Source organism: Chionomys nivalis, chromosome 10 (genome assembly GCF_950005125.1).
Source record: "Chionomys nivalis chromosome 10, mChiNiv1.1, whole genome shotgun sequence".
NCBI lineage: Eukaryota > Metazoa > Chordata > Mammalia > Rodentia > Cricetidae > Chionomys > Chionomys nivalis.
In genome coordinates this window covers 83,231,252-83,258,865 of record NC_080095.1, presented here as the reverse complement: position 1 = coordinate 83,258,865, position 27,614 = coordinate 83,231,252, and the positions used below count along the sequence as shown (strand labels likewise).

The following is a 27,614-nucleotide window of genomic DNA, read 5'->3' as shown; positions in this document are numbered from 1 at the left end:
TACGTACTTTGAAGAGATTTATTTATGTGTGTGTGTGTGCATATGCACACTCACAGAGGTCAGAAGAAAACATCAATTGTCCTCCTGTAGGTTTCTGCCTGATATGTGGGTGCTGGGATCTGAACTCCTGTCCTTATGATTGTGCAGCAGGTACTCTTAACTGCTGAGCAGTCTTCCAGACTTTTGCCAAAAATGCAGAATCTGGATCTGATGAAGTCATTTGCATCCAACCATTTTATAGGAAATTTGGAAGGCAGAAGAACTTATTAAAGTGCACTATGAAGATATTGTCACCACACTGCAGTTGTGGGATGTCTTGTAGACAGGTGATCCAATGTGTACCATTGATTTCCAGCCAGAGCTACATAGTGAGATCCTGTCTCCATTAAATTAAATGAGCAAACAGACAAACAAATAAATAGATATGCCAAACCTTTGGTTTCTAGATGGAAATTATTATTTCTTATTCATCATATGGTTACTATGAAAACAAACATGTTAACTGCCTGCATGTCTTGACTATGTATGTTTTTAAACAGTATGCATGTGCTATATGAGTGTCTGAGTGTGGCTGGGATGGCTGTAATATGTTCTGTGTTTACCTATTAAAGAATGTTTATACCTGGACATTTAGTGATGTTGTGTTTCTGGAGTTTTTAATTATTTTTTTGTGTGTATATGTGTGTGTATACGTATGTATGTGAACATGAGGATAGAGGTGTCTAGTGTCTTCCTTGATCCCTTTTCCCTTATGTTTTTGAGATAGGGTCTTACTGAACCTGGATCTCACTTCTTTAGTAAGAGCCAGCAATCCCTAGGAATCCTGTCTCCACTCCCACAGTGTGCGGGTTACAGATGTATGCTAAAACCTGGGTTTTATGAGTTGATGGTGATGAGGGATCCAAATTCATGCCTTTAAGCTTGTACAGCAAGCACTTAACAATTGTATTATCTTTCCCAGACCTTGGAGTTATTAATTTTTAATTTTTTATTGATTTTTTAATGGGTTTTATATCATCTATCTCAGTCCAGCTTATCTCCCCATCCCTTCTCATCTACCCTCTGCCCTTGCAATCTCCCCCTCAAGATAAAACAAAGTAAAATTTAAAAGAAAAGGAAAAGAAAGAAATTTTTCTTGTATGGAAGCTGTAGTGTGACACAGTGAGCCACGCAGTATACCCTTTAGTCCATGCATCTTACTTGCATGTGTTCACTGCAGTGAGTCATTGGTCTGGTTCGAGGCCTCTGGTGTCTACTATCAATATTGGACCCTCACTGAGGCTCCTTAGATATCCTGTTGTTGTCCTGTGTCATGGAGATCCTGCAGCTTAGGGTCTGCAGGACTGGCCTCTTCACATGCTCCAGCAGGTCAACACCAGGGTGCACTCTCCATCATTGCCTCAGCTAGTTCACCCTGTACAGTAAGCAGCAAGGGGGTAGGCTGGTTTTCCTGCTCTCATGCCCTCAGGGCCAGGTCACCTACACCACCGGGGCCAGCTCTGCTGTGTTGCCCAGATGCAGGGATCACTGTGCAGGGATGCAGCTGGTGAGAGGCAGGGCCAGCTCTCTTGCTCTTGTGACCTCAGGGACAGCTCTCCCATGTACCATAGGTGTTGAGTGGTGGTGGATGGTTTCTCTCTCTCGCCCACACCACCATATGGCAGATGAGGGCCCGTGCCAGATCTGCTCATGTTTTCAGGCTAGCCCACCCTCCTCCCGTTACTAGGATCAGCTCTGCTGTGCTTCCCAGGCAGGGTGCAGGGCCCATTCTCCCAAGTGCTGCAGCCAGCGAGGGGCAGGGTAAGCTCTCTCCTGCCATAGGTAGCAAGGGGCAAGGAGGGGAGGGCATCTTTCCCTCACCTTTGCTACCACATGGCAGATGAGGGGTGCAGAGTCAGCTTCCCCACTCATAGAACCTCAGGGCAGGCTCACCTGCATCCCTACCAGTAAGGTCAGCTCTACTTTGGTGCTTAGGCTAGGTGCAGGGCCCACTGTCCCAAGTGTTGCAGCAGGCAAGGGGCAGAGCCAGGGGTTCTCCTCTCCCACCTGCTGCAGGGAATACGGGAGGCATCTCTCCCTTGCCTATGGGGTGCATGACAGAGTGTTGGAGGAGGCCGCTTGTTTCGTTCTAGCTGCTGGGCAGCTCAGACCCAAAATAGCCACACAGAAAACTATATTAATTAAATCACTGCTTGGCCCATTAGCTCTAGCTTCTTATTGGCTAACTCTTACATATTAATTTAACCCATTTCTATTAATCTGTGTATCGCCACGAGGCTGTGGCTTACCGGAAAAAGTTCCAGCGTCTGTCTCTGGTAGGGCTGCATGGCCTCTCTCTGACTTTGCCTCCTTTCTCGCAGCATTCAGCTTAGTTTTTCCCGCCTAGCTCTGTTCTCCTAAAGCTTTGCTATAGTCCCAGAGCAGTTCCTTTATTAACCAGTGGTATTCACAGCGTACAGAGAGAATCCTACAACAGGGGAGTAGTGGGGCCGAGTTCTCAGGGCTGACTCACCAGTGTCCCTGACAGTAGGGTCAGATTTACTGTGCTGCCCAGATGAGGTTCAGGGCCGGCTCTCATGATTGCTGCAGCACGGAGATGCCAGGCCAGATCACTGGTTCTCATGATCTCAGGACCAGCTTTCCCTAGTTCTGAAGTTGGTGAGGCTGGATCAGCTCTCCCTCCAGCTGCAGGTGACTAAGGGCAAGGTGGGGAGGGTATCTTTCTCTTGAGCACGCCACCACATCTACTACATGGAGACAAGGATAGGGGGAAGCAGGTTCTCCCACTCTCACACCCTCGCAGCCAGCTTGCTCCCCTGCCAGCAGGATTAACTCTGTTGTGCTACCCAGGTGAGGTTCAGGACCCACTCTCTTGAGTGCTGCATCTGGTGAAGGGCAAGGCCAGTTCTCCCTAATGTTCTGGCCAGTGAGGGGTCAGGGCCAACTTGTGTAGCCCTATCCTCTTGACTTTTGGAGGTAACAAGAGCCACAGACATCAACACAGACCACTGCTGCGGTGGGGTCATGGGCTCATCATGGCCCTAGGTGACAAATAGGCTACCCATCTCAATTCACTCTTCACCTCTTTGGAATATGCCTCTCTCCACAGGACATGAGCCATGAGTCCCCCCCCCCTCCTTCCCTCCCTCCCTCCCTCCCTCCCTCCCTCCCTCCCTCCCTCCCTCCTTCCCTCCCTCTCTCTCTTTCTTTTCTACACACCATTCTATATTTGCTTACCATAAACAGCCTGATGGGTTGTGGATGTTTGTCTCCTGCTCAGTCTTCATTGGCACTGGGCAGACTTCTGTTGTCTCCCTGGCCTGGGGCAGAGAGAGCCCTGGGTGGGCATTGAGTTTTTAATTCTTATTGCTATCGTTTAGGGTTTTCCTCAGTACAAATTCTTGCTTTTCAAGTAGCTTTGGGCCTATTTGAAGATGATGGTGAAGAGCAGCATACATCACCTGTTTCGTTATCACTGTGGAGGCAGAGTTGACCTTGGTTTGCTCTTTTATTTCACTCTGGAGGCAGTGGCTCCGCCCAGTTTCCTCATCAGAGCATGCACACATTTAAATCTCTCTCTTTTTTTAAAGCTCAGTTACATTTGGAAAAGAAAAAGAACTAGGAAGTGACATAAAAGTTAGTAATAGTTTTTTGAGTTTTGTCTTCCTGATTTTCTTTTCTATAATTTATTGACAGGATTATCCTTTACGGACTAGTGAAGTTGAGGGTTTTAAAGACTAGTCCCCAGACATTGAGAAAAGAGAAACTAGAGTGGAGGTAGCAGTAGGCAGCCAAACACAGCACTTTGCTGTCAGCTGTAAGCAAGCAGAACTGGTGCATGGTTACCACTCCTACAGATTCTGACTTAATTGCATGGAAATATGATCTTAGCATCACAACTTTTTGCACCTTTCCTTTTACATTAATGTGACGTCAAATAGCAGTTGGCCTAGAATAGGGTTGAAGAAAAATCTTTGACTCCGTAGTGTTTTAATTTAAAATTTGCTCTATTTGGATAAGTTGGGAGTTTTTTTTGTAAAGGTTAAATATGGGATTGTGGATGTTCTTTTTAAAGATATGTGGTTATTTAGGGTGTTCAGTGTGAAACAAAAGGATGAACAATTTTTTTTTTCACATCTGGGGAATGGAAAGCTTCACAGATTAACTGACCATAATCACAATGGTTTGGAAACTGTATGGAGCTATTGTACTTTCTTACTACTGTGTTACTTGAACAGGTTGCCTGTGACTTGCTTCGGAGAATAATTCGCATCTTGTTTCTCAGTAAGAGACTCCAGGGACAACTGCAAGGAGGAAGCAGAGAGATAACCAAAGCTGCTCAGAGTCTCGATGAACTTGGTAAGTCCTTTCATGATTAAAAATTTGTAGAAGTTTGACAGTTTTAACTCAGTTGATTTGTTGACATTTGTTTTTACTATTAATAAATATTACTAAAATTAAAAAAATGACTATTTATAGCATCGTTATAAGCAATGTTTCTGTTCAGAAAGGGTGAATAAAATTAGATTTCTTGAAAGTGTTTACTTTAATATTGATCATATAATAATATTGACTTTTTTCACGAACTATTGTGTACACTTTAACATAAATATTTGAGTAACTGCAATCAAAGTCATGATGCGAAACACTTTTATCCCTCTTGAAAATATGCCCATCATTGCTTGATGATCAGTAATATCCCTGCCCTCTAACCTGACAGCCATCTTAATTTTCTATCATTATACCTTTGTCTGTTAATAATGACACATAAATGGAGTCGTAAAGTCCATACCTTTTTGAGGCTGACTTCTTGTACCTACCTTTTAATACCTTTGAGATTTATTCAGATTATTGGGTATACTAGCAGCTTGTTAGAATACATTCTGTGTTGTCATGGGGATTGCTTTTTGAGTGACTGATCGGAGGAGAATTTGAGTTCTTAGCTTTTGGTGATTATGAATAGAGAGGCTGTAAACACTTGTGTGTAGGTTTTTGTTGTGATTTCTATGGGGTAAATATCCAGGAGGAATGCTTTTCTTAGGGATTTGAAATAGGCCCTTGACATTCAAGGTTTAGAATTGATGGTTTTGCTGGCTAAGAAACTTCAGGTTCCATAATCTTGAAAGTTTGAATAGCTAGTGAGTGCACACAGAAGAGGCCAACACCTGGGTTTTGATGAGACTTTGTGGGTTTCTGGTTTTCATTGGGTACCCAGTAATTTTTTTGAAGTGAAAATATTTGGTGTTATTTATTCTTTTATAGATTCAGAATACCTTTGATATTATATATGTCTTAAATTTTGACAGTTTGCTTACTCTTGGTGGCATGGTTATGCCAAAGTAACACTGGAAAAATGTATTTGACATGTTCCTTTTGAATTTTTCTGTTTTTGGTATTTCTGTTGCAAAGTCTTGCTCTAATGCAGCAGTTCTCAACTTGTGGGTTGTGATCCTGCTGGGATCACATATCAAATATCCTTCCTAGTAGATTATGATTTGATGCACGTATATAATTTTAATAGTAACTGAAAAATACTACTTTTATTAAAACATTAATTCCAGTGTATTATGGCAATTTATTATCCTCCTCACTTCTCTTTACTTAGTTATAATGGTAAAACTGATCAAAATTAAACATTTTTTGAAAAGAAGATTTTGCAAATATTAAATCATACATGAGTCACATAAACTGTAATTTTTTAAAATTTCTTTTCATTTTATGTGCATTTGTCGGTGTTTCTGCTTGTGTGTTATGTATACACAGATACCCAAAGAAACCAAAAGAGGATGTTAGATCTCCTAGAACCAGAGGCACAGAAAGTTGTGAGCTACTAGATGTGGGTGCTGGGAACCAAACCCAGGTCCCCTTAAGAACAGCAAGCAGGGCTGGAGAGATGGCTCAGTGGTTAAGAGCATTGCCTGCTCTTCCAAAGGTCCTGAGTTCAATTCCCAGCAACCACATGGTGGCTCACAACCATCTGTAATAAGGTCTGGTGCCCTCTTCTGGCCTTCGGCATACACACAGATAGACCATTGTATACATATTAAATAATAAATAAATATTAAAAAAAAAAAAGAACAGCAAGCAATCTTAACCTCTGCACTATTATTCCAGGCCCAGAGATTTAAATCTTTAACACATCTGCATTGGGATAAGTCAATTATGAACTGTATTTTTTCAGTGACTTTTATATTTAATAGTTATAAAATACTTTGAGTAAAGCCAATGCATTAGAGAAGTGATTTAAAGAACACACCACTATTTGTATTACCATATCTATTGGTTACAGAACATAATAATCATAATAAAATAGTTGCCATTTTTAAATATGATGGATTGTCATTGAGGATAAATGTATATACTAAACCTTGAAATAATTTTTATCTGTGTTTAATGAGTACTATATATAAGTTTTGCTGATACTAGAATTTTACACCCTATTTAAGAATACACTATGAAAGCAACACTTGCTACTCTGGCCAAGATAATTGATCAATGCCTTCCTCAGCCATTGTCAGAGATGCATCAAATCGCACCTCAGTGATGAGAACATTTCTACAGTTATCACTGTCTTTGTGGCACAGTGGGTTCTCTCCTTGGTGAGACAGAGCCAGCGATCACAACTAAGACAAAAGAATGAAGTTTGAGCCGGGCGATGGTGGCGCACGCCTTTAATCCCAGCACTCGGGAGGCAGAGGCAGGTGGATCTCTGTGAGTTCGAGACCAGCCTGGTCTACAGAGCTAGTTCCAGGACAGGCTCCAAAGCCACAGAGAAACCCTGTCTCGAAAAACCAAAAAAAAAAAAAAAAAAAGAATGAAGTTTGTTACCTGCAGCAAGTAAGGATAGCACAGGGGCTGACCCAGAGCAGGGTCTCCCAGTACACAGGGACAAGGAGACTTGAAAACTCACAACTATTCATATTGGAAGGACTTTGCATCATATATAGGGGTTGGCACATTCCTGAGCGTATTTATTTCAAGATCATGCTTTATACATTGCATGTTCAAAAGTGGAGGATAAGAAGGACTCCGGGACAGATAATTTGGCATTATGAGATTATAATGAACAAAGTTGTGTAGTTTTTGAGGACAAGCCAGCTGTGACCCATTTCCCAAATTGTACCCCACCTTCTGCTAGTTCATTCATGATAACCCATTGATGATGATAGACAGTTCTCTGGTGACCAGTCACCTCTCAGTAGCACCACCAATTGGAAATCAGTTTTTCCAACACATGAGCCTTTTCAAGGACACTTCTATCTGAAACACAGCTGTATGATACTGGGTTACAGTATGCAAAACTAACTTATTTGCATGCTGTGAAATAAATGCTAGTTTTTGGACTGAAAATGGTATGATTTTTTTCTCTGTGCAGGTGAAATAGGCACATAGACTATAATAAAAACTTGTTTGCAATTTGAGTGAAATCAGTTCAAGCTGCTGTTGGTTAGATGTTTGAAGAAAACCATGTGCCTGGTGCTAACATCTTCATGTCGCTCTGATTGCTTTACCTGGAGTATGCAGGAAAGGGTTTGTTTGGGTCATGTAGAATCCTCTCTCAGGTAGCTGCTAATCTTTTGATCCAAAGTTTGTAGTTTTTACACTTCCCATTGGTGACTATTGTTATTTTGTCTACCCAAAATTAGGTTTCTGCCGCAGTCAAAATTACATAGAATTTTAAAATTATATTCTAGACAAGGATAGAAATTTTGAATGTTTCCTAATTTTCAATCATACATTCTTATCTTGATTGTTAGAATGATTTACTACTAATACCACTTGCTAAAACAAACTGTTTTATTTATATTCTCTGTCTCTCTCTCACACACACACACAAACACACGTGCGTGTAAAATTGTATAGTTATAAATATACATAATTAGTAAATTATAACTTAGGTAAGTAGAACATAGGACTCCATAAATTTGTAATGTTGACTGTTTTCTGAGTTTTGAGTTTTCATTTCCATCTACTGTGTTCTAGTCCCATGTATCACCAGAGAACATTCTTTTTTTTTTTTTTATTCTTTTTTACTTAAAATTTCCAACTGCTCCCCGTTTCCCATTTCCCTCCCCCTCCTCCCACATATTGCCCCCTCCCCCCGCTCCCCTCTCCCTATCCCCACTCCACTTCTCCTCCCCCTAGTCCACTCCCCCTCCCTCTCGATACTGAAGAGCAGTCCAAATTCCCTGCTCTACAGGAAGACCAAGGTCCTCCCACTTCTATCTAGGTCCAGGAAGGTGAGCATCCAAACAGGCTACGCTCCCACAAAGCCAGTTCATGTATTAGGATCGAAACCTAGTGCCATTGTCCTTGGCTTCTCATCAGCCTTCATTGTCCGCCTTGTTCAGAGAGTCCAGTATTTTATTTTGGAAGAAGGGATAATTATAACAGTTTTATCTAATAATGTTCTTATTATAGATATGAGACTTTAAGATGTTAAAAATACTTTGATGAGCAAGCATTTCTGATTCATGTACAGGTGAATTCCACATAGTAGATGGTCACTCAGTGAGCACTAATTAGTAGTTTTTTTTAAGTCTGTAAGATGTAGTTGCAATAAATTTAGTAAGTTTTATCCTAAGCTCACTGCAGTTGTGAGCAACAGTGGCAGAATTACCGTGAGACTGTTGATATTATTTTCTTCGTTCATTGGTCTGAGGACATACATTTTTTTAAATGTTACAAAAATCTTTGGCATGGGTAAGTTATTGTGCAGTTTTGGCATAGGTAAATTTAACAAAGGACAGATATGCTTGATTTAGATTTCTGTATTTCTAAATTACTTTCGGAACTGGGGTTCAGTTGCTATTAGGTGGAGGTGATGCTATGCTCAGCTTTAAATGATCAGAAAACCTTACAATGGGTTTGCTGTGGTGGAGGTAAGCATAGTAAAACAACACACAGTCAAAACTCTTACTTAAGTAGCGTCACTTAAAATACTATTGAATTTGTTTTGCCTTTCATTGTGGTATCAAAATTCAGAATGGCATACAAAAAATAACAAGCACCTCACTTACTGTGAACATTCATCCACTGTTTTCCCTCCATTCACATTTACAGTAGCACTTCTATGTTTTATTCATATGATTGATTAATAATGCTTATGGAAGCTGTATATTTTAATCTGTTATTATCATCCCTTGCTAGAACACTTATACTTGAAAGGAAGTTGTTTAGTAAAAGTTCAATTTAGTAATTAGGGAAGATTTTCATTTCTTACTTTGTCATGTGTTTGTGTGTTGTTTGGATGCTGATGTCATTACTCATTTCCATTGTAGCATGTATAATTCATAAACAAATATTGTTATTAAAAACTTGTTAAAATATGCCTTGAATGTGTAGAAAGAGTACCCATAACTAAGGGTTGTTTAGTGTTTGTTCCTTTTAAATGACATCAGCTTGTTGATAAAGAGCAGTCTTGAGTCTCTCTAGTATTGCACCGGTGGGTAGGTGCAGCCTTGAGTCTCTCTAGTATTGCACAGGGGGTAGGTGCAGCCTTGAGTCTCTCTAGTATTGCACCGATGGGTAGGTGCAGCCTTGAGTCTCTCTAGTATTGCCCAGGGGGTAGGTGTAGAGTTATTCGACTTCTCATCACTCTTATGCTTCATTACTTTGTGAGTAACATACAGTAGGAAACAATTTTTTTAAGTCACTTGAGTTTGGTGAAATGAAATTAGCTTAGGATTAATTTATGATTCTAATTATAGATGCAGAATGTGACAAGTTAGTGTCATGTGAACAACAGGTATGACCTTCTGAAGGACCAGATTTATTCATTTTTTTATTTTATGTGATAGGAACTTCAAATACTTTTTTGATGGATGAAAGGTGCTCTGTCTTGTATAAATATAAGATCATGTTGAAAATACATTTTTTTATGATCACAGCTAGGATTCTGTTCAGAGTTCATGAGTGGCAACCCAGATTTTTTTCTATATTGATTATGATAAAATAAACACAAGGTCACTTTGGAAAGTAATTCTTGAAAATTATACCTGGTGGCAAAGCCAGTCACTAGAACCTTTTTTTTTTTTTTTAAAGGATAGAACAACAACAAAAAGCTCAAGTTAGTTAACCACAGATACATCTTGTGGCTAATTTATTTTAGGGCATGTATCAAGAAGTTGTGATGCTCAGAATGAAATGGTCCAGAGTTCTGTTACTTACTTCATACAAGTTAACATACTGTAAAAGTAGTCATAGGTAATTGTACCAGGCTATTTCTTTTAGGCCACCAACCAGCTCCCGAGTCACGACACAGAGACGTATTAGTTATGAATGCTCTAACTTAGGCTTGTTTCTGTCTAGCTCTTTTAATTTAAATTGACCTGTTTCTCTTTCTGCTTCGGGCTTTTTACTTTATTCTGTATATCTTCCACTGCTTCCCAGGTGTCCACCTCCTTCTCCTCCTTCTTTTCCTCCTCCTCCTCCTTTTCTTCCTTCTCCTCCACCACCTTCTCCTCCTCCTCCTCTACCACCTTCTCCTCCTCTACCACCTCCTCCTCCTCCTCTCGTTCCTCTTTGAGCCTAGATTTCTTCTATTTATTCTCTGCCAATGTAGACCAATGAGGATGCCTTAGGCAGGCAAGGTGAAAGAAATGCAATACATATTACATCGTTAAATGCAGCATAAAGTAACACACCTTTACACAGTTAATAATATTCTTCAGCATAAACAAATGAAACATATCCAGTTAAAATATTCCTCAACAGGTGATATTGAAAATCTGTGTCTAAATTTTTTTGGTCTGTTTCTTATTAACCGTGTTAACTTTTCAGTTTATCCAGATCTGTTTCCTGAGTAAAATGGCTGAAATGGTCAGTACTGTTCCTGACTATGTGTTTGCATATGCTCTAGGAAAGAACATTAAAAGAGGACCTTTATTTTCTTATGCAGCGTCTCATAAGATGCTTCCATCTCAAATCTATTATACTTAGTGTAATATATTATTGACTTTTGCTGGACTTTGTGTAATATAGTGATATTTTATTTATGTTTTATAAATAAAGCTTGTCTGATGACCAGAAGGTAAACTAAGCCACTAGGGGCAAGGCAGTGGTGACACACACCTTTAATTCCAGTACTAGGGAGGAATATAAGGCCGGATGAGACAGAAACTCATTCTCTTTCCGTCTGACGATTTCTTAGCAGTAAGAGCTCTCTAGTGGCTTGTCTGCTTTGCTTTTCTGATCTTCAGGTTGAACCCCAATATTTGTCTCTGGGTTTTTATTATTCGTGCTACAGTCTCCTTTGAAACACATTTTGAAATTTGATTGCTGGTATGACATTCCTGGTAGGTAATTGGATCATTATGAAGATTAAGTCATTCTTAATCCACCGAGGGCTGGATTAGTATGTCGCCTGTTTTTAAACACATCTAGTTGGGTTTCTGTGTTTTCATTGTCGTTTGAATTGACAAGATATTGGTGCCTGCTTCTTGGACTTTCTAGTATTTAGAGTCACAAACCAAAACAAGTTTTCCAGTATGTTTTTTGGTCTCAGGTATTCTGTGAAGTCACTTCTTCTGAAGGTTATTTACTCTCATGAGTGTGGATTTACTGATGGGCTGTTTTCTATTCCCTTGAAATAAATATCTGCATTTTTACTAGTATTATTCTGCTTAATTACTTTAGCTTTGTCATATTGATATCAGTGTGTTTTAAAAAATGTTTTGTTTAGGTTAGCAGTTACCTGCAGGGATCTGTGCTTGGCCAGTTTACTGTGCCATTAGGGAAACCGGGCTAAGTTAATTTATGTTTGCTTGTTTTTCATATGCACTTCCAGTCTGTGAAATGAACATTTTAAATTTGAATTACTTTGAAAATGATCTATATAGATTAAGAATGTCTGCTTTGTGGAGAGGGTATATATAATCTTTCTATTCTCAAATAATGATTGGATATAAGTCAAATTCTGAACAGTAAAGTTACCTGGTCATTTGTACTTGACTTTTGGAATCCACTAATATTAAATGTTATTTTTTCTTAATTTATTTTATTATATATACAATATTCTGTCTGTGTGTATGCCTACAGGCCAGAAGAGGGCACCAGACCCCATTACAGATGGTTGTGAGCCACCATGTGGTTGCTGAGTCTTGAACTCAGGAACTTTGGAAGAGCAGGCAATGCTCTTAACCTCTGAGCCATCTCTCCAGCCCCTATTACATGTTATTTTATTTTGCAATGATAGTCCTTGAAAATTTTGATTAAAGACTGAAATCAATTTCATGTCATCATTTTTCTTTTAATAAATTTTCTAAGACACTTAGAAGAGCTGTAGTGACACTGTGCTCATTGAAAATTATTTCTTTCCTTTGACAAAACTAATGTGAAGGAGCCTTCCTCCTATCTTCAGTAGATGATGCGAGGTTAGTAGAGCATCCCAGCTCTGTGTATTTTACTCTTGTCTTGTGACCACTTGAGCAAATTTGCTCTTATTTCTGTTACACGACAGTGCTATGTTTCCCAGATCTCATCCATGTTGGCGATCTTCCCGCATGACTTGGATGTTGAGGGAAATTGTTCCAGAATGAAGATTTGTGGGACTTTGAGGTGGTGCAGCAAAGGGCGAAGAGTCTGGAGTTAGAAGTGAGAGCTCTTCTGCAGTGAGAAGTTGAGTTTATTCTGCCTCTATTAAGTCATAATCAGATATGTTAGTATTCTTCCTTTAGGAAAAAATAATTCGCTGAATATTTGCTGGATACTTAAATAAAGGAGTTAACTGCTTCATGCTTCAGTTGCTGAGCAGTTAAACAGAATGCTTTTGATATTAACAACTTTATGCTTATGTGGAATATTAATCTACTGTGTGCCACTTAAACAGTATAGTTGCTTGGATATGTTATAAAGAACAGAAGTTTATTCTATCATTCTAGAGGCTGATAAGTTCAAGATGAAGACACTGTCTTCTCATGAGTACCATCTTGCTGTGTCTTCCTGTGGCAGAAAGGCCAGGGATAAGGGGAAGTCTGTTCTCACATGGTAGAGAGGAAAGAGAAAACATACTCCTACAAGCCCCTTTAATAGCAGTATTTAATATCTACCAGTCTTGTGTCCTAACATACGCCCAAAGGCCTTGTCTACCAACACTGTTGTGATGGGGATTAACATACATTCTTAGCATAGCAGTTGTCATGCTCTGTGCTTTGATTTCTGACTTCATGTGAGCAAAGTTCAATAAACATAGTGCCCAGGCATCATAATCATCCCCTCAAAGATGTCCATGCCCGATATCATGGAAAATATATTACTTTGAACAGCAAAAAATACTTTGCCGTTACAGTTTGGGACTTGAGACAAGAAGATTGTCATAGATTAGTCTTGTGGTTTCACTGACAATCACTAACTTCTTAAAAAATGGAGGAAGACCAAAGGCTGGGTCCGATGCTGGATGCTGGATGGAGACAGGAAATTGAAGCATGAGCAATGTGATCTGCTCTCGTTGGTGCTGAAGGTAAAGCAGGGGCTGAGAATCAAGTCAGATGGTTGTGATTAGAAGTTGGCAGCTGCTCCCAACTGATAGCCAGGAAAGAAATGGTACTGCTGGTTTTCTCAACCACAAGGAACTAAAGTCTATCACCACAAGGAACTAAAGTCTATCACTACCTAAATGAGCAAGAAAATAATTCTTCTTAGTCTAGAGCTTTTTAAAAGTGAACTCCACTTTGTTAACATTTGGACTTTAGCCCATTAATATATACATTTTGTGGTGCCATGGACTAAGTCAGGGCCTAATGGAAATAAGAACATGTTAAGTCATGAGCAGGAAATTTTCCATTGAGTTTCCTGTTGAGGCTACTAGTTCAAAAATTACATTTGTTTAGTATATACTCTGAAGAAATCTTGTGATTTGGATGAAGAGAATGTTATTTAACTCGAGTCTCCTAACTTGCTTAATTAAAATTAGTTGGCTTTGCCCTGTTTATACATTTAGATTTCCTTTGAGAAACTATTCTATGTTTTTGTATTTTATTTTTTAAAAATGTGTAGGGGTGTTTTACCTTCATGTATGTCTATATACTACGTGTGTACTGTGCTCATAGAGGCCAGAAGAGGGTGCTGGTTCCCTGGAACTGTAGTTGCAGATGGTTGTCACCCCTATTTGTATGCTGGGAATTGAATCTGTGTCCTCTGGGAAAGCAGTCAGTGATTTTAACCACTGAGCCACCTTTCAACACCCCGCCCCCAATCTATTCTAAAAGAAGTTTGAAAGCTTGTAAGTCTTGAGCTTTGGGGAGAAGGCCCAGTCAGTAAGCTGTTGTCACACAAGTGTGAGTATCTGAGTTTAGATCCTGAGCACCATGTAAAAAGCTGGGTATGACATCATGTGCCTGCAGTCCTAGTGCTAGGGAGGCAGAGGGAAGAGAATTTCTGGAGCTTGCTGCTGCTCAGTCTAGTAATTAGTAAGTTCCAGGTTCATAGAGAGATCCTGGACCCGAACCAACAAGGCAGCACTGGAGTGGTCATCCCAGCAGTTGCTCAGGCCACAGTTTCTGAGAGAACCACCAAGAATATCTTTCCCCTCAAAGGTGCTATTCCATACTACAAAAAGGAAAAGAAAAAAGAAAAAACTAAAATAGTGCCTTGGCTCTCAAAGAAGTATTTCAAAAAAGAAAGATAAGAACTACACTCATTTGTATAGGATTCTTTAAAAAGTAATATTTGTAGCCCAAAAAATGTTCACAAAGGAAAAAGTTTGATTAATAGAAGCCTGTTCTATCACCATATTGCTTAAAGCAGTTCCAGCTGTATAGTTTGAGGAATTAAAAAAATGAATACAAGGAGCTAGCTTAGCTCACTGATCAACACAAGGGGGTTTCTTACCAGGCTTCACACAGTGCTTTCCGCTTGATTGGGACTCACCCAGGAGGCTCATCAAGAGAATGACAGGTTTCATTCTCAAGCTCATCACAGGATCCTTTCTCATCATTTTCCACAGCCCGAACATATCACTCTGGTACCCAAATGAGCTTATCCATTCCTGAAGGAAAAACACAAACAGCTCCTCTCACCCTAGCCAACAGGGGCGTGGCCTCCTTCCATTGTCCTGTAATATGGTCTTTCCATTGTACCCATCCTAAGGACTGAGAACTTTTATTCCAATGTCTTTCCATGGCTGAATGACCCTCACTATCCACAGTTAAAAAAATTTAGAATAAACAAAATAGAAGCCAGTTGTGTATTGGGAGAGAGAATTTACTCCCCCCTGTTTATTTTTGTGAAATACTGTTTTATTATCATATGCATTCTTTCTACTATAGCTTGTCCAGTAGGGTTATATGGAATACCTGTAATAAGTTTAATATCATTATTCACACAAAAAGTTTGAAATTTTCCACTAGTATATGCAGTACCATTATCTGTTTTAATAACATTAGGTAAGCCCATATAAGCAAAAGCCAACAGGCAATGAGCTATCACATCCTTAATTTTCTCTCCACTATGCAGCGAAGCAAAAACTATTTTAGAGCAAGTATCTACTGAAACATGCATATATTTCAACTTTCAAGCTTAGGGCAGGCAGGTAACATCCATCTGCCAAATGTCATTCGGTTTAAGACCACGAGGATTAACTCCAGCAATGGGTGTATTATGAAAAGGAGCACAGGCGGAACATTGGGTGGTAATTTTTAAGGCAGTGGCTCTGGAGCAACCAGTATGGTGCTGCAAAGAACGAGCATTTAAGTGATATTTTTTATGGAGTTTAAAAGACTTTTCTTCGGGGCTGGCAAATAATATTCGGGTATATACATCTGTGAGTTGATTACCCTTGGCCAGGGGTCCAGGTAATTGAGTATGACCTCTAATATGACTCAAAAATAGGATCCCGCCTGGACCATAATAAATATTGTAGATAACATAATTGTTGTATATGGGACACAGGAGAAATATAAGGAGCAGTTTCTAAAGGAGCAATAATTTGAGACAACTAAATACTATCAGTATATAAATTAATTGACTCATCAGGAAACATTTGTAATGCTAGAATACAGGCTGTTATTTCAGCTGCTTGAGCAGAGACATTGCCAACAGGTGTTTGGGATACTAAACCCCGAGAAACTACCACAGCATTTCCTTTTGGAGTTGCAATGTCTTTCCTGAGGGTCCAGGGTTCAAGTCCCTGTTCAGGCGCCATCCCATAGCTTTCATCTCTGAGGTGGCTTTCCTGGGGGGACACCTTTGTAGGTTGTATTGTTAAGACCGCCCCCATTTCTGCTAAGAGATCACGTCCCCCATAGATTGACAGGCAGGCCGGGAAGAACATACGGCTGGAAAAAACCCTCATGTCCTTCATCATGCCATTTCAATATTTTTCAAGTTTGAGTTGTTTGACCTATTCCCTGCAGCCGTACAGATTTTAAGGACAAAACTGATACATCTGCTCTGGAATCTAAAATACCATCAAAGCCTTTTCCCTCTATAGTTATTTTAAGTTGGGGCCGTTCATTTAACTGTGCAACCCAGAAAGCAGCCGTTCCAGGGAATCCAAACCCTTGATTGCCATGGGCTCGTTTATTATTGGTAACCTTGTTGGGAATCAACGCTAATTGTGCTATCCGCTCACCTTGAGGAATTACCACCACCTCCTGTTGGACAGATGTCATAACCTTAATTTCCTCTTGATAGTCTGCATCTACTATCCCAGGATGTATTTGGATCCCCTTTAAAAGGGTACTGCTTCTGCCTAATATAAGTCCCATGGTACCCGGTGGTAAGGGCCCATGTACTCCTGTAGGGAGTGCTTGCACTCCCATTTGTGGAGTTAAGACTGCTCTGGCAGAGGCACAGAGGTCCAATGCGAAAGGATTTCTCTGTGGAAGGAACTGAACATGGCCTCTGCTGGGGTACCGTTCTTGCGGTCCCACAGTCATTGCTCCATACACTGAGGTTTTGGGGCCCTGGAGCAGGGCCCTCTGCCAGTTTCCCTGCTGTTGCTTAATGGTACATGGCAGAGTTTTCCCATCTATATCTGTTTTAGAGAAACAGTTTTTAGCCCAGTGTGCTCCCCTTCTGCATTTAGGGCACAAGCCAGGTTTCCTCCTTCCCTTCATTATCAGCTGTGGGCATTCCTTGTGAAAATGACCAGGAGTTCCGCAATTAAAACAATTATGGCCTCCGGCCCTCTCTCCCAGTGCTCTTATGTTTCTCCGAGGTTGAATAGCTGCTGCTATAACCTGGCCTTGGATGAAATTCCCATCTATATCTCTGCATATCCTGATATATTCATTTAAACTCTTTGTTTTGTGAGGGCGTAATGCTTCCTTACAGTATCTATTGGAATTTTCAAATACAAATTGTTTTATCATAGGCATGGCTGTTGTCTCATCTACAAACAATCTACCTGGTATTTGTAACAGTCTACGTAATCTTGGAATGGTTCAGATGGTCCTTGTAGAACTTTTGATAATTGATCCCCAGCTGCTTTGTTAGGTAGGGCCTTCCAAGCTTTAGTGGCAGCTGTAGCTATTTGGGCGAATACTCCTGGATCATAAAGAATTTGTTGCTGCAAATCAGCATAAATCCCAGCCCCAGTTAACATATCTAAATTACGTTGAGCTTGACCCACTAGAGCATTTAATTGGGCCGTTTGCTTACAATTTTCCTGATATTCCCCTCGCCATAGGAGATAATCTCCCCCAGATAAGACAGCACGACATAATTGCTGCCAATCACTTGGTGTTAAATTCATAGAGAAATATTCTACCATGGCCAATGTGAAGGGTGCTTGAGCCCCATATGCAGCTACAGCCTCCTTTAATTGTTTCATTTCTTTAAATTTTATTGCAAAATGTCTGGCACCTCCATTGGTGCAACCATGTGTACAGGACTAAAACAAACTCCCTTGTATTGTTCAGTGTCAGAGTCCCTACTCAAATAAGACCACCAACCTTCATCATAATAAGCCGGTGGGGCGGAGGGAGTTGGATGGGAGTCTTTTCTTACTCTGTTTTCTCAGCTTTCCAAAGAGACTTCTTAATTCCTTGCGTATAATCTCTTCTTCTGATGAATCCTCCTCACTATCCTCCACTAGCTCTAAATCATCAAACTCCTCCCTAGCGTCCGACTCTTTTCTGAACGAAGAAAAGATACCTCCCATCTTTACTCCTCTATATGTCTCCGTTGGCCAGGAACGACGCTGTCTGCTTACCTCTCTCGGAGGGGCTTCCAAGGGCGGTCTCTCAGCGTTCCCTTTCCCGATATCTCAGCTGGGATTTCCAATTGCCACTATCTCGGTGGAGACCTCCAATTACCCCCCCACACACACACACACACGCACACGTGTCTGCGCTCTGTACGCTGGCACCCAGTTACCGAGCTTCGGGCAAGAGACTGGAAGTTGAAGACACGGATGCAGAGACAGACTGACACACGCAGCTCCAAACGCTGGTTCAGAAAGCCCATCTTTATTAACACCATGTTGACTTAAATACACTGCAGTTAATGGTCAACAGGTGATCCTCTGATCCTCTAACTAGGCACAGCTTCTAGTAACTTATATTAGAAAGTTCTAGGAGGGAAAAGCAACTGAAGGCCAGGACTCATTAATCCCAACAGGCACTAAAGCTTGATGTGGGAAGAGACTTGTATAACCAGTTTCAATTGAGTATGAAAGTTAGTGTTTATTTGAGATTCCCCATATGGTAACATAGATTCTCCAATTCGATCAGGGCTAAAAGAATACCCAGGGTGATCTCTTGTTCGAAAAATAAAATAAGAAACACTCCACTCTTTTCCATATATACTAAATGTAACTATGGGGTAGGGGGTAGATAAAATTACTTTGCTGATATACTGTCTTCCGACAAAGTTTGAGAATCATTAAGAATAACCACCTAATTAATTAACGTAGAAAAATTACTACTTAACACTAAGTGGTGAAATTGATATTTTAAAGTAAGTTAAACTGTAGTAATGAAAAATAAAAGCTAAAAAGGATTGATTAGAAAGATTTTCACTGAGAGTAAATGACTGAATAAATCTTCTTGAATGTATGCTTGTAGGCTAGTTATTTTAACATAATGGTCAGAACAACAGAATGTTCAGAAATTCTTCTTTCATCAAAGTGATACATTGCTAACACTTTAGAGACTTGAGACTATCATAAAATTATAGCAGAAATGACTACAAGTATTTCTGCTGTGAAATTTAGATTGAGATAGGAAGAGATGAGCTTTGGAATAGTTTAGATCATGGTTTCCATTTTCTTCTGTCTTGGTGACTTGATTTGAAGAGCTTCCCTCCCATCTCTAACACCGCTGAGATTTACTGAGACAGAGTTTATAGACTGCCTCTGCCCTTGCCTAGTGTGTTAGCAGGCCTCCGAAGATTGCTTTTCTCTCATCCATTTTTCTCTAGGACTGGAAAAACTAAGTTTTTGTTACATTTTAGCAGTCACCTTTTTTTTTGGTTTTTCCAGACAGGGTTTCTCTGTGATTTTGGAGCCTGTCCTGGAACTAGCTCTTGTAGACCAGGCTGGTCTCGAACTCACAGAGATCCGCCTGCCTCTGCCTCCCAAGTGCTGGGATTAAAGGCGTGCGCCACCACCACCCGGCACGGATTTATTTTTTGAGAATAAAATATTGAAGTCTTAATTCCACAGAGTAAGTTAGAGATGGGTACTGAAAGATAATAAAAAATACTTACGGGCTGGAGAAATGGCTCAACGATTAACAGCACTGGCTGCTTTTCCAGAGGACCCTGGTTCATTTCCAACCCTCACAGAGACATATGTGCAAGCAAAACAATGCATATAAAATAAAAAAAAAAAAAGCTTAAGAAAAGCGAAAACCAAGTTCCTAATGTACCTATTAAGGGAAGAAGTCAGAGTAAAATTTTTTTAAATATTTTATTCCTTTAAAAAATGACTATGTCACCTAATTGAATTGAAATGCCATTGTTAGCTGTTTTTAAACAAATTCCACAATAATACATTAAGTGCTGTATTGATCCTAGGTGCCAAGTCCTGAGCCTTACTTAAATCATGAGCTAGTGCCCATGACATTTTCTTCCAGCAGCCTTTGAAGTAATGTCATTTTATAGATGGATAGAGTGTCTTGATATGAGGCAGCAGTTTCATGATCAAACAGCTAGAGTAGGAAGGGTTGGATTTCTGTTTCTCTTGAGGACTTAACTCAAAAGGCATAGTGGATGTCTCCTGAGGAACAACACCCAAGCTTGGCCTCTGGCCTTCATATCCACACGCATGTACATCTACGTGCACAAAACTTCCCTGAAATATTTCTGGTCACTTATGTGTTATGTTGCCAATTTACTGTAGAATTTGTAGACTTTTAGGTTTTGTATATGACTGAAAAGTTCCTTTATGTTCATTCTTCCTTTTTAAATAAATAATCCTTCAATAAACTATTGAAGTCTATAGTTATTCTCAAATATTTAAAATGATAATTTGAGCATCTTTACTCATTATATATAGATCCCCCCCTTACAGCTGTTTTCCTGGAGTTTTACAGCTTGTGCTCTGAGACAAAAGAGTATATGAATTTGTGAATTTTATAAATTGAAGTACAGTAGATTTTCCAGTGGAAGTTATATTTACCACTTAAAATTTTTTAATGTTATGATTAATACCCCTTTTCATGAATGTTACCTCATTTTCTTCATTATTTTTCCCCTCTAGAACTTTGCAATTTAAAAGGTATTTGTGTTTCTGTGCCATGCTTGTGGCATGGTACAGACGTGGAGTTCAGAGGACAGCTTGTAGGAGTCCTCGGGAATCAAACTCAGGTTGTGAGGTTTGGTGGCAAATGCCTTTACCTAGTGTTTATCTTGCTGGACCTATTAATATTCCATCTAAACCATCTTAACTGTCAAATAATGATAGGCTGTGAAAACTAGAAAATTGAGGTATATGTTAACTTTTAAATACTGGAAAACCTTAAGTTCTTACCTACATTCATTATTAGTAATTTAGAAAGTTAGCCTCCTAAAAACTACTATACCTAAAACTGCTTTACCTAAAAACTGCTACATTTGACATACATACCATCTTGTACTCCCCAGGGTGGACACACTTCCATGTTAGTTCACAGGAACATGTGTTTTTATTTTAGCTGCTAATGCAGTGACTTACTTATAGCTTCTCTTCTCCCAATTCATGTTGAAATTTGATTGCTGGAGATCAGTTCTTTTAGGAGGTGATTAGCTCCTTTAGAAGAATTAAAGCCTTTACTGTGGGCATGGGTCAGTTACAGGGAACATGGTTCTTCACACGGGGAATCACTCCTTTACCTCTATCTTATTTTAAAAATTATGTTTTCCTTTAGTATGAGACCATTTTCTGTTGGACTCCTAGGCTCTAGAACCATGAGGTGAATCAAGTTCTTTCCTTTATAATTACTTAGTTCTGGAGATTCTGTTATAACAACAGAATATGGACTGAGTTAGCTAAATGATCTTGTAAACTATCCAGTAATTTTATAGTTTACTATTGTTACCTATTTTGATTACTTACATTTTTTGTTACTACCTTTATTTTGATGACCATCCTTGAAGACCTGTACATTGTTTTCTTAGGGTAAATTTTAGAAGATAAATTTCTTGGTTAGAGGTCATGTTTAAGGTTTGTTTAATATTTCAAAATATTTCTTGGGTTTGATTTCTCCAACCCAAGTAGGATAGGATTGATTTCTGAAAGTTGTGGTCTGTTTTTCATCAAATATGCATGCCCTCCTCTTGCCCTTGCCCCCTCCCCTTCTTTTCCATCTTTGCTCTGATTGCATATACTCTACCACTCAGTCTAAGGGTACAGATGTCTCAATAAGCATCTTATGTTTTAAGCAAGTAGATTTTTCAAGTTAGTTAATAATGAAAGTTGACTTCTTTTGCTTGTCATTTCCTTGCAGCCAACTCAGTGTGAGGGGAGAATAGCATTCTGGAATGTTAGCTCTCTAGGCTCAGGTGTTTTTGCACTACGTGGTTCATATTAAACAGTATCTTTCCCGGTAATTTGTTTTTGAATTTTGAAAGGGAAGATATCTGGGTGATATTTCTTAAGGCCAGTCAGTCTATCTATTCCTCTTAAATAATAAAGGCTTGAAGGTTGGGAGGTAATGGAAGAGGAGGAAGGATATGGTCTAAGTCAGATAAGAGCTTCTGTTGTCTTCTTCTTCTTCTTCTTCTTCTTCTTCTTCTTCTTCTTCTTCTTCTTCTTCTTCTTCTTCTTCTTCTTCTTCTTCTTCTTCTTCTTCTTCTTCTTCTTCCTCCTCCTCTTCCTCTTCCTCCTTCCTCCTTCCTCCTCTCTCCTTCTTCCACCTTCCTCCTCCTCCTTCTTCCTCCTCCTCCTCCTTCCTTCCTTTCTCCCTCCCTCCCTCGCTCCCTCCTCCTCCTCCTCCTCCTCCTCCTTCCTCCTCCTCCTTCTTCTTCTTCTTCATTTTTTTAAGTCAGGGTTTCTCTGTGTAACATCCCTGGTTGTCCTGGAACTAGCTTTTGTAGACCAGGCTGGCCTTGAACTCACAGAGATCTGCCTGCCTCTGCTACCCGAGTGTTGGGATTGAAGGCGTGTACCACCACAGCCTGGATGCAATTGATTCTTGAATTAAGTCAGTTTGGCCCATGATTTTACAAACAAGGAGACTGATTTTTGTTTTGTGGTTGTTGCATTTGAGTATTTTTTTTTAAAAGTCTCATATTGTGTATGGTTGTTTGCACAACATATGTATTTGTATCTAGTAGTCACAGAGGCCAGAAGAGGGTATTGGATTCCCCTGAATTGGAGTTATAGGTGCTTATGAACTACCATGTGGGTGCTTGCAACCAAATCTGAGTCCACTGCAGGAACAGCCAGTGCTCTTTCTGAAGAGCCATCGCTCCAGCCATCCCCAACCCCCTCAACCCCCACTTGCAGAGGTACTTATTTTACTTTTCCAGAGGTAATTCTTATTCTCTATGTTCAGTATATTTTAATAGTTTTGTTTTGAAAAGAGTAGAGATATTCAAGAATAGCATTTTATGGTCAGAATAACATAAATTAATAACAAACAATAGTCATGAGATTTTTATATTTAGCTATTTTGGCGGAGTGGTTTATGTTCTTGAATAGTGTAGTAGCTTATGTCCTGTTTCATAGTGGTACCGTTTTATAGTCTCAATACATATGTGCACCACACACCCCTCCACACATCCACACACTGATAGACAACAGCCTTGAACTTGTGATCTTTCTTCAACTCATCCCTTCCAACTGGAATGAAAACCTGTACTATAATGTCTAATGAATGTATGGTTTTTAATGGAACTGTTTTATCAGTACTTTATTTATAAAAAAAATATGTCTTTAGGAAGCTAATGTCTTGGTAGATTGATTATGGTATGTATTGTTAAGTAGTTAATATTAATAAGTTTATTTTTTTCTTAAAGAAGTAGTTTGATATGAATTGAATTCAGTGTGAGCTGTACCACATCTGTAACTTTTCATTTATTAGAAACTGAATACCCTGAAACTTTAGTCTTCTGATAATGAAATTAGTGGTTCCCTTCTCCTCCCTTCTCTGAGAAGGTTTTTTGTTTTTGTTGTTGTTGTGATAATTCTGCCCCAGCCTCTGGGTGGTTTTAAGTCAGCTGTTCTGAAACTTGAGCAGTCAGAACATTTGAAAGTAGTTATTTAAAATGAACTTTCCATGGCTAAAATCCTAGAGATTTTGATTGAGAAAGTCAAAAGGGCCCCAAAGTTGGCATTTTATTTTATTGTATGTGTGTGTGTGTGTGCGTGCATGCGTGCGTGTGTGTGTGTATTTGTGCATGTGTCATGCACACCTGTAGAGAGGTCAGAGGACAACTTGTGAAGGTTGGTCCTCTCTTACTATGTGGGTCCTGGGTTAGTTTGAACTTGGGTCTTCAGGCTTGGTGGCAAGTCCCTTTACCCACAGAGCTGTCTTGCTGGCCCGAGAGGAACAGGCATTTTAAACCAGCGTTGAAGAGGATTCTTATATAGGATGACTACATTTTGAGTAACACTGTTTTAATCATTAGGATACAGGAGTAAGATCAGAAACTGAAAAACTGTTCAGTTTCAATTCCTCTACTATTTTCTGATGAGTTGGTGTGTGTTAAGTACTTTTTGGGGGAAGACAATATAAAAGTTTTCATTTTTATAATCAATGTATTGTAGTATATATAGTTATGAAAGCTTTATACTTTGTCATAAGTTTATATTGGAACTCATTTTGTAGACCAGGCTAGCCTCGAACTTGCAGAGATCTGCCTGCCTCTGCCTCTGCCACCTGAGTCCTGGGAATAAAAGCATGCGGCACTAACACCTGGCTTCTTTCTTTTTTGTTTCTTTGGAAGCATGATCTCACTACACAAAACTGGCTGGTTTGGAACTATGTGTACAGTAATCTGCCTGTCTCTGTTTTCTGACTACTGGGATTGAAAATGTGTCCCATCATGCCTGGCTAATTCTGTTATTTTAGCTGGCCCTATGGCATAAATAAGACAAATAGTCTTCTCTATTCAGTTAGCATATATTTTGTATACCAATAAAGTTACCCTTATGTAGGATGTATCATGGAATCATGAATAATATAAAGGACTAATGTATTTGTATTTTTTCTGCATTCCCAGTCTATTTTTAGTGTGGCCAGAGTTCTTATTTTCTTAGCATTAACACGAAATTTTTATATTGAATTAAAATTTTCCACCTACTTTAAGTATTATATGTTTATAACTCTCTAAAGGGAAAGTAATTTCTTCATGATATTATTCTGTCTTGTGCCACTTTTTCTTTTCATTTTGAAAACGTGGCAGGTATGTTTTGTAGTCTGCCTTGCTAACATCTCTCAGGAGAACATGAAGCATTGCTTTCATGGAAGCAGGGAGAGGAAAATGACCTTTCTCCCAGACAGACTCAGCTCGCTTTTATCTTAGTGATCCTTCAGGGTTTGATAGTGGAAGAGCTAATATCGGTGGCAGTGACGTGAATGACAGCCCCCTTTACCACCTGCTGGTGACATGCAAGACTGTCATGCTTGAAAACCTGGGTACATCTCATTGGGGTTGAGAAAACCGTGTGACAGAAGGGTAGAGACACTTAGGGTTATCGTCACTTTTTGTTTTTTAAGTAATGAGGAAGGTGAGAAATATTTTCATTGAATTTCCTCAGCTCTTCTCAGGTGTAAAAATGAATTTTTCTTAAGAGATCATAGCCTTTATATTAGTAATAAGCCCACTGTTGCATTTCTGATCATGATACCATTCTTTTCAAATATGTGTAAATTATTTTAGTATTTTAGTAGATATTATACTTTAATGGTACAATGTCTGTATTTCAAATATATTCAGCCAGTCAGTTGGCATATCTTTCATAATTTTTAGAGAAAGTTCAGTTTTCAAATTAGTTTTTTTTGTTAGCTCTAACCCATAATTCTACTTGTATTTTTCTAGAAACTGAGTACCCTTGAGTATTTTAAGTCTGTAAGAAAAAAGATGTGTTTTTATTACTTTTATTCTTGTGTATGTGTGTCTGAATGCCACATGTGTGCATGAGCTTGCAGAAGCCAGAAGAGTGTGTTCTGTTCCTTGGAGCTGGGGTTACAGGAGGTTGTGAGCCTCCAGATGTGGATGGTAGGAATAGAACTAAAGTCCTCTGGAGGAGCAGCAAGTCCTCTTAACCACCAAGCTGCGTGCCTCCCGCCTTTGACTGTGGGTCTTTGACTAGCTGTGTTTCCTTATTTTTCTCTCTTATGTTAGTACTCGATGTCATTTAATTACTACTTAACTCACACATCGTTTCTTTGGATTCAGTATGCATGTCTCCAAAGCAGTCTGCATTCAAGAACACATGCAAGGGAAACTGAGCTGTAAAGAAAATACTCTCCAAAGATTTGCTTTGTTTACTTATTTCACATTTAATTTTAGGAAAGAAAGAAAAGTTGTTCTATTCAGAAAAAAAAACATTTGCTTCTGATACTAAGTTAAGAAATAGAAATTTTTTTTGCAGTTTTCCAAGGTGATCTTGAAATATAGCTCAAAGCTATTTGAGTCTATAAAAAGATTTAATTATTTTATCCTTTGTCAGTGTTTCTTAATATTGCTATATTTTAAAAAACTTAATTTAAAATGTTATATTTATGAGTCAGAAGTAGTGACATATGCCTTTCATCCCAGCACTTGGGAGTTAGAGGCAGATGGATCTCTGTGAGTTCTAGGCCAGCTTGGTCTACAGAGTGAGTACCAGGACAACCAGAACTACATAGTGAGACCCTATCTTTAAAAACAAAACAAAACAAAAACCCCAAACCAAACAACAGCAAAAAACTATACAACCATTAACAAAGAATGAAGATGTGAATATAGTGAGTTGAATAGATGCTCACTATGAATTATTGGGATAAAAAAGCAAAGGATGATATTTTTGTTTTCTATTATATGTGTATTATGTGTTGTCATTTTGTGGTTTCTTTTTTGAGAAATGGTTTCATGTAACCAGGTTAACCCTAAGCTCTGTATTTAGCACTGTGTAGCCATGGATGACCCTCGTAACCTTCTGACCCTCCTGACCAGGCCTGTGCCATCACACTTCATTTTAAGTGGTGCGGAAACTCAGGTCTTTGTAAAGGAGAGGCAAGCTCTTTACCAGGGCTCTTTAATTCCCCATAAATGAAACTATTCAAAAACATGCTTTAGTGGGAAGATGCAGTGGATTAACTAAGGTATATAAAGTAGATAATTTAGAAAAATCAGTCTTAAAATTTGTCTTAGATGCTAGGTATGGTGGTTCATGCCTTGAATCCCAGCACTTGGAAGGCAAAGGCAGATGTCTCTGAGTTTGAAACCATTCAGGTTGGTGTAGTTAGTTCCAGACCAGCCAGGGTTAGTGAAACTCTGTCTCAAAAGCCAAAACCAAGAAAACAAAACAAAACAAAAAACTCCAAAAAAATCCATCAGTCTAAATATTTTCTGGTAATAAAAACTTTCATGAGGAATATTCATTTTGCTTTATTGAATTTTCTGCCCCCAGATTCTTGCCATTTGGCCCTTGTTGTTTATGTACTTTGAACAGTGTGTAATTAAATATCTCCTTTATGGAAGGTAATCTGTTTTTCATGGTTGCTCATGTGTCCTGTTGATTGTGGCTGTAAGTAGCTGTAACTGCCTGTCCCAGCTGTTCGCCCTTTTCTGGGCTACTGCAATCATTTTGGCCAGACCCTCTCTAGTATCAGGGCAGCGGCAATGCTCTCCTGTTCTTTGAGCCCTCCTCAGCCCGTTCTATGCATCTTATACTCTAACTCTGTTGTTGGTGATTTTGGAGGCTTATCCTTTTCTTGTTGTTCCCTTGTTCGTGTGTTTCTGCTGGCGTTTCAGACCTTGTATAATGGCCCCAAGATAACTTCCTAAACAGCTTTCCTTCCAAACAACAATTTTCTTTTTTTCTGGAATATGCTGTAGTAGTTTGCATCAGTGGTACTTTTATTATGCTATTATTTAATTCAGTATAATTGTTTTCTCTTTTGGTCTCTTAAAATATTCTTCTTTTATCACCTTTTGCAACCTGCCTCCTCTTTCAGGTACTTTTACACTTTTTAAGATATCTTAAGCATCTTTCATCTTAAAATCCAAATATTCTTAAATCTGAAACCTTTTGGACAAGA

The 27,614-nt window shown here is 39.2% G+C and overlaps 1 protein-coding gene across 1 annotated transcript in view; it reads left to right on the top strand.

Moving 5' to 3' along the window:
* Positions 1-27,614, top strand: part of Cog5 (component of oligomeric golgi complex 5) — a 224,784-nt gene that overhangs the window by 24,575 nt on the left and 172,595 nt on the right. The window contains exon 6 of the mRNA XM_057783089.1: positions 4,239-4,359. Within this exon, the coding sequence (XP_057639072.1) occupies positions 4,239-4,359 (121 nt within the window). The remainder of the gene's footprint in view (positions 1-4,238; positions 4,360-27,614) is intronic.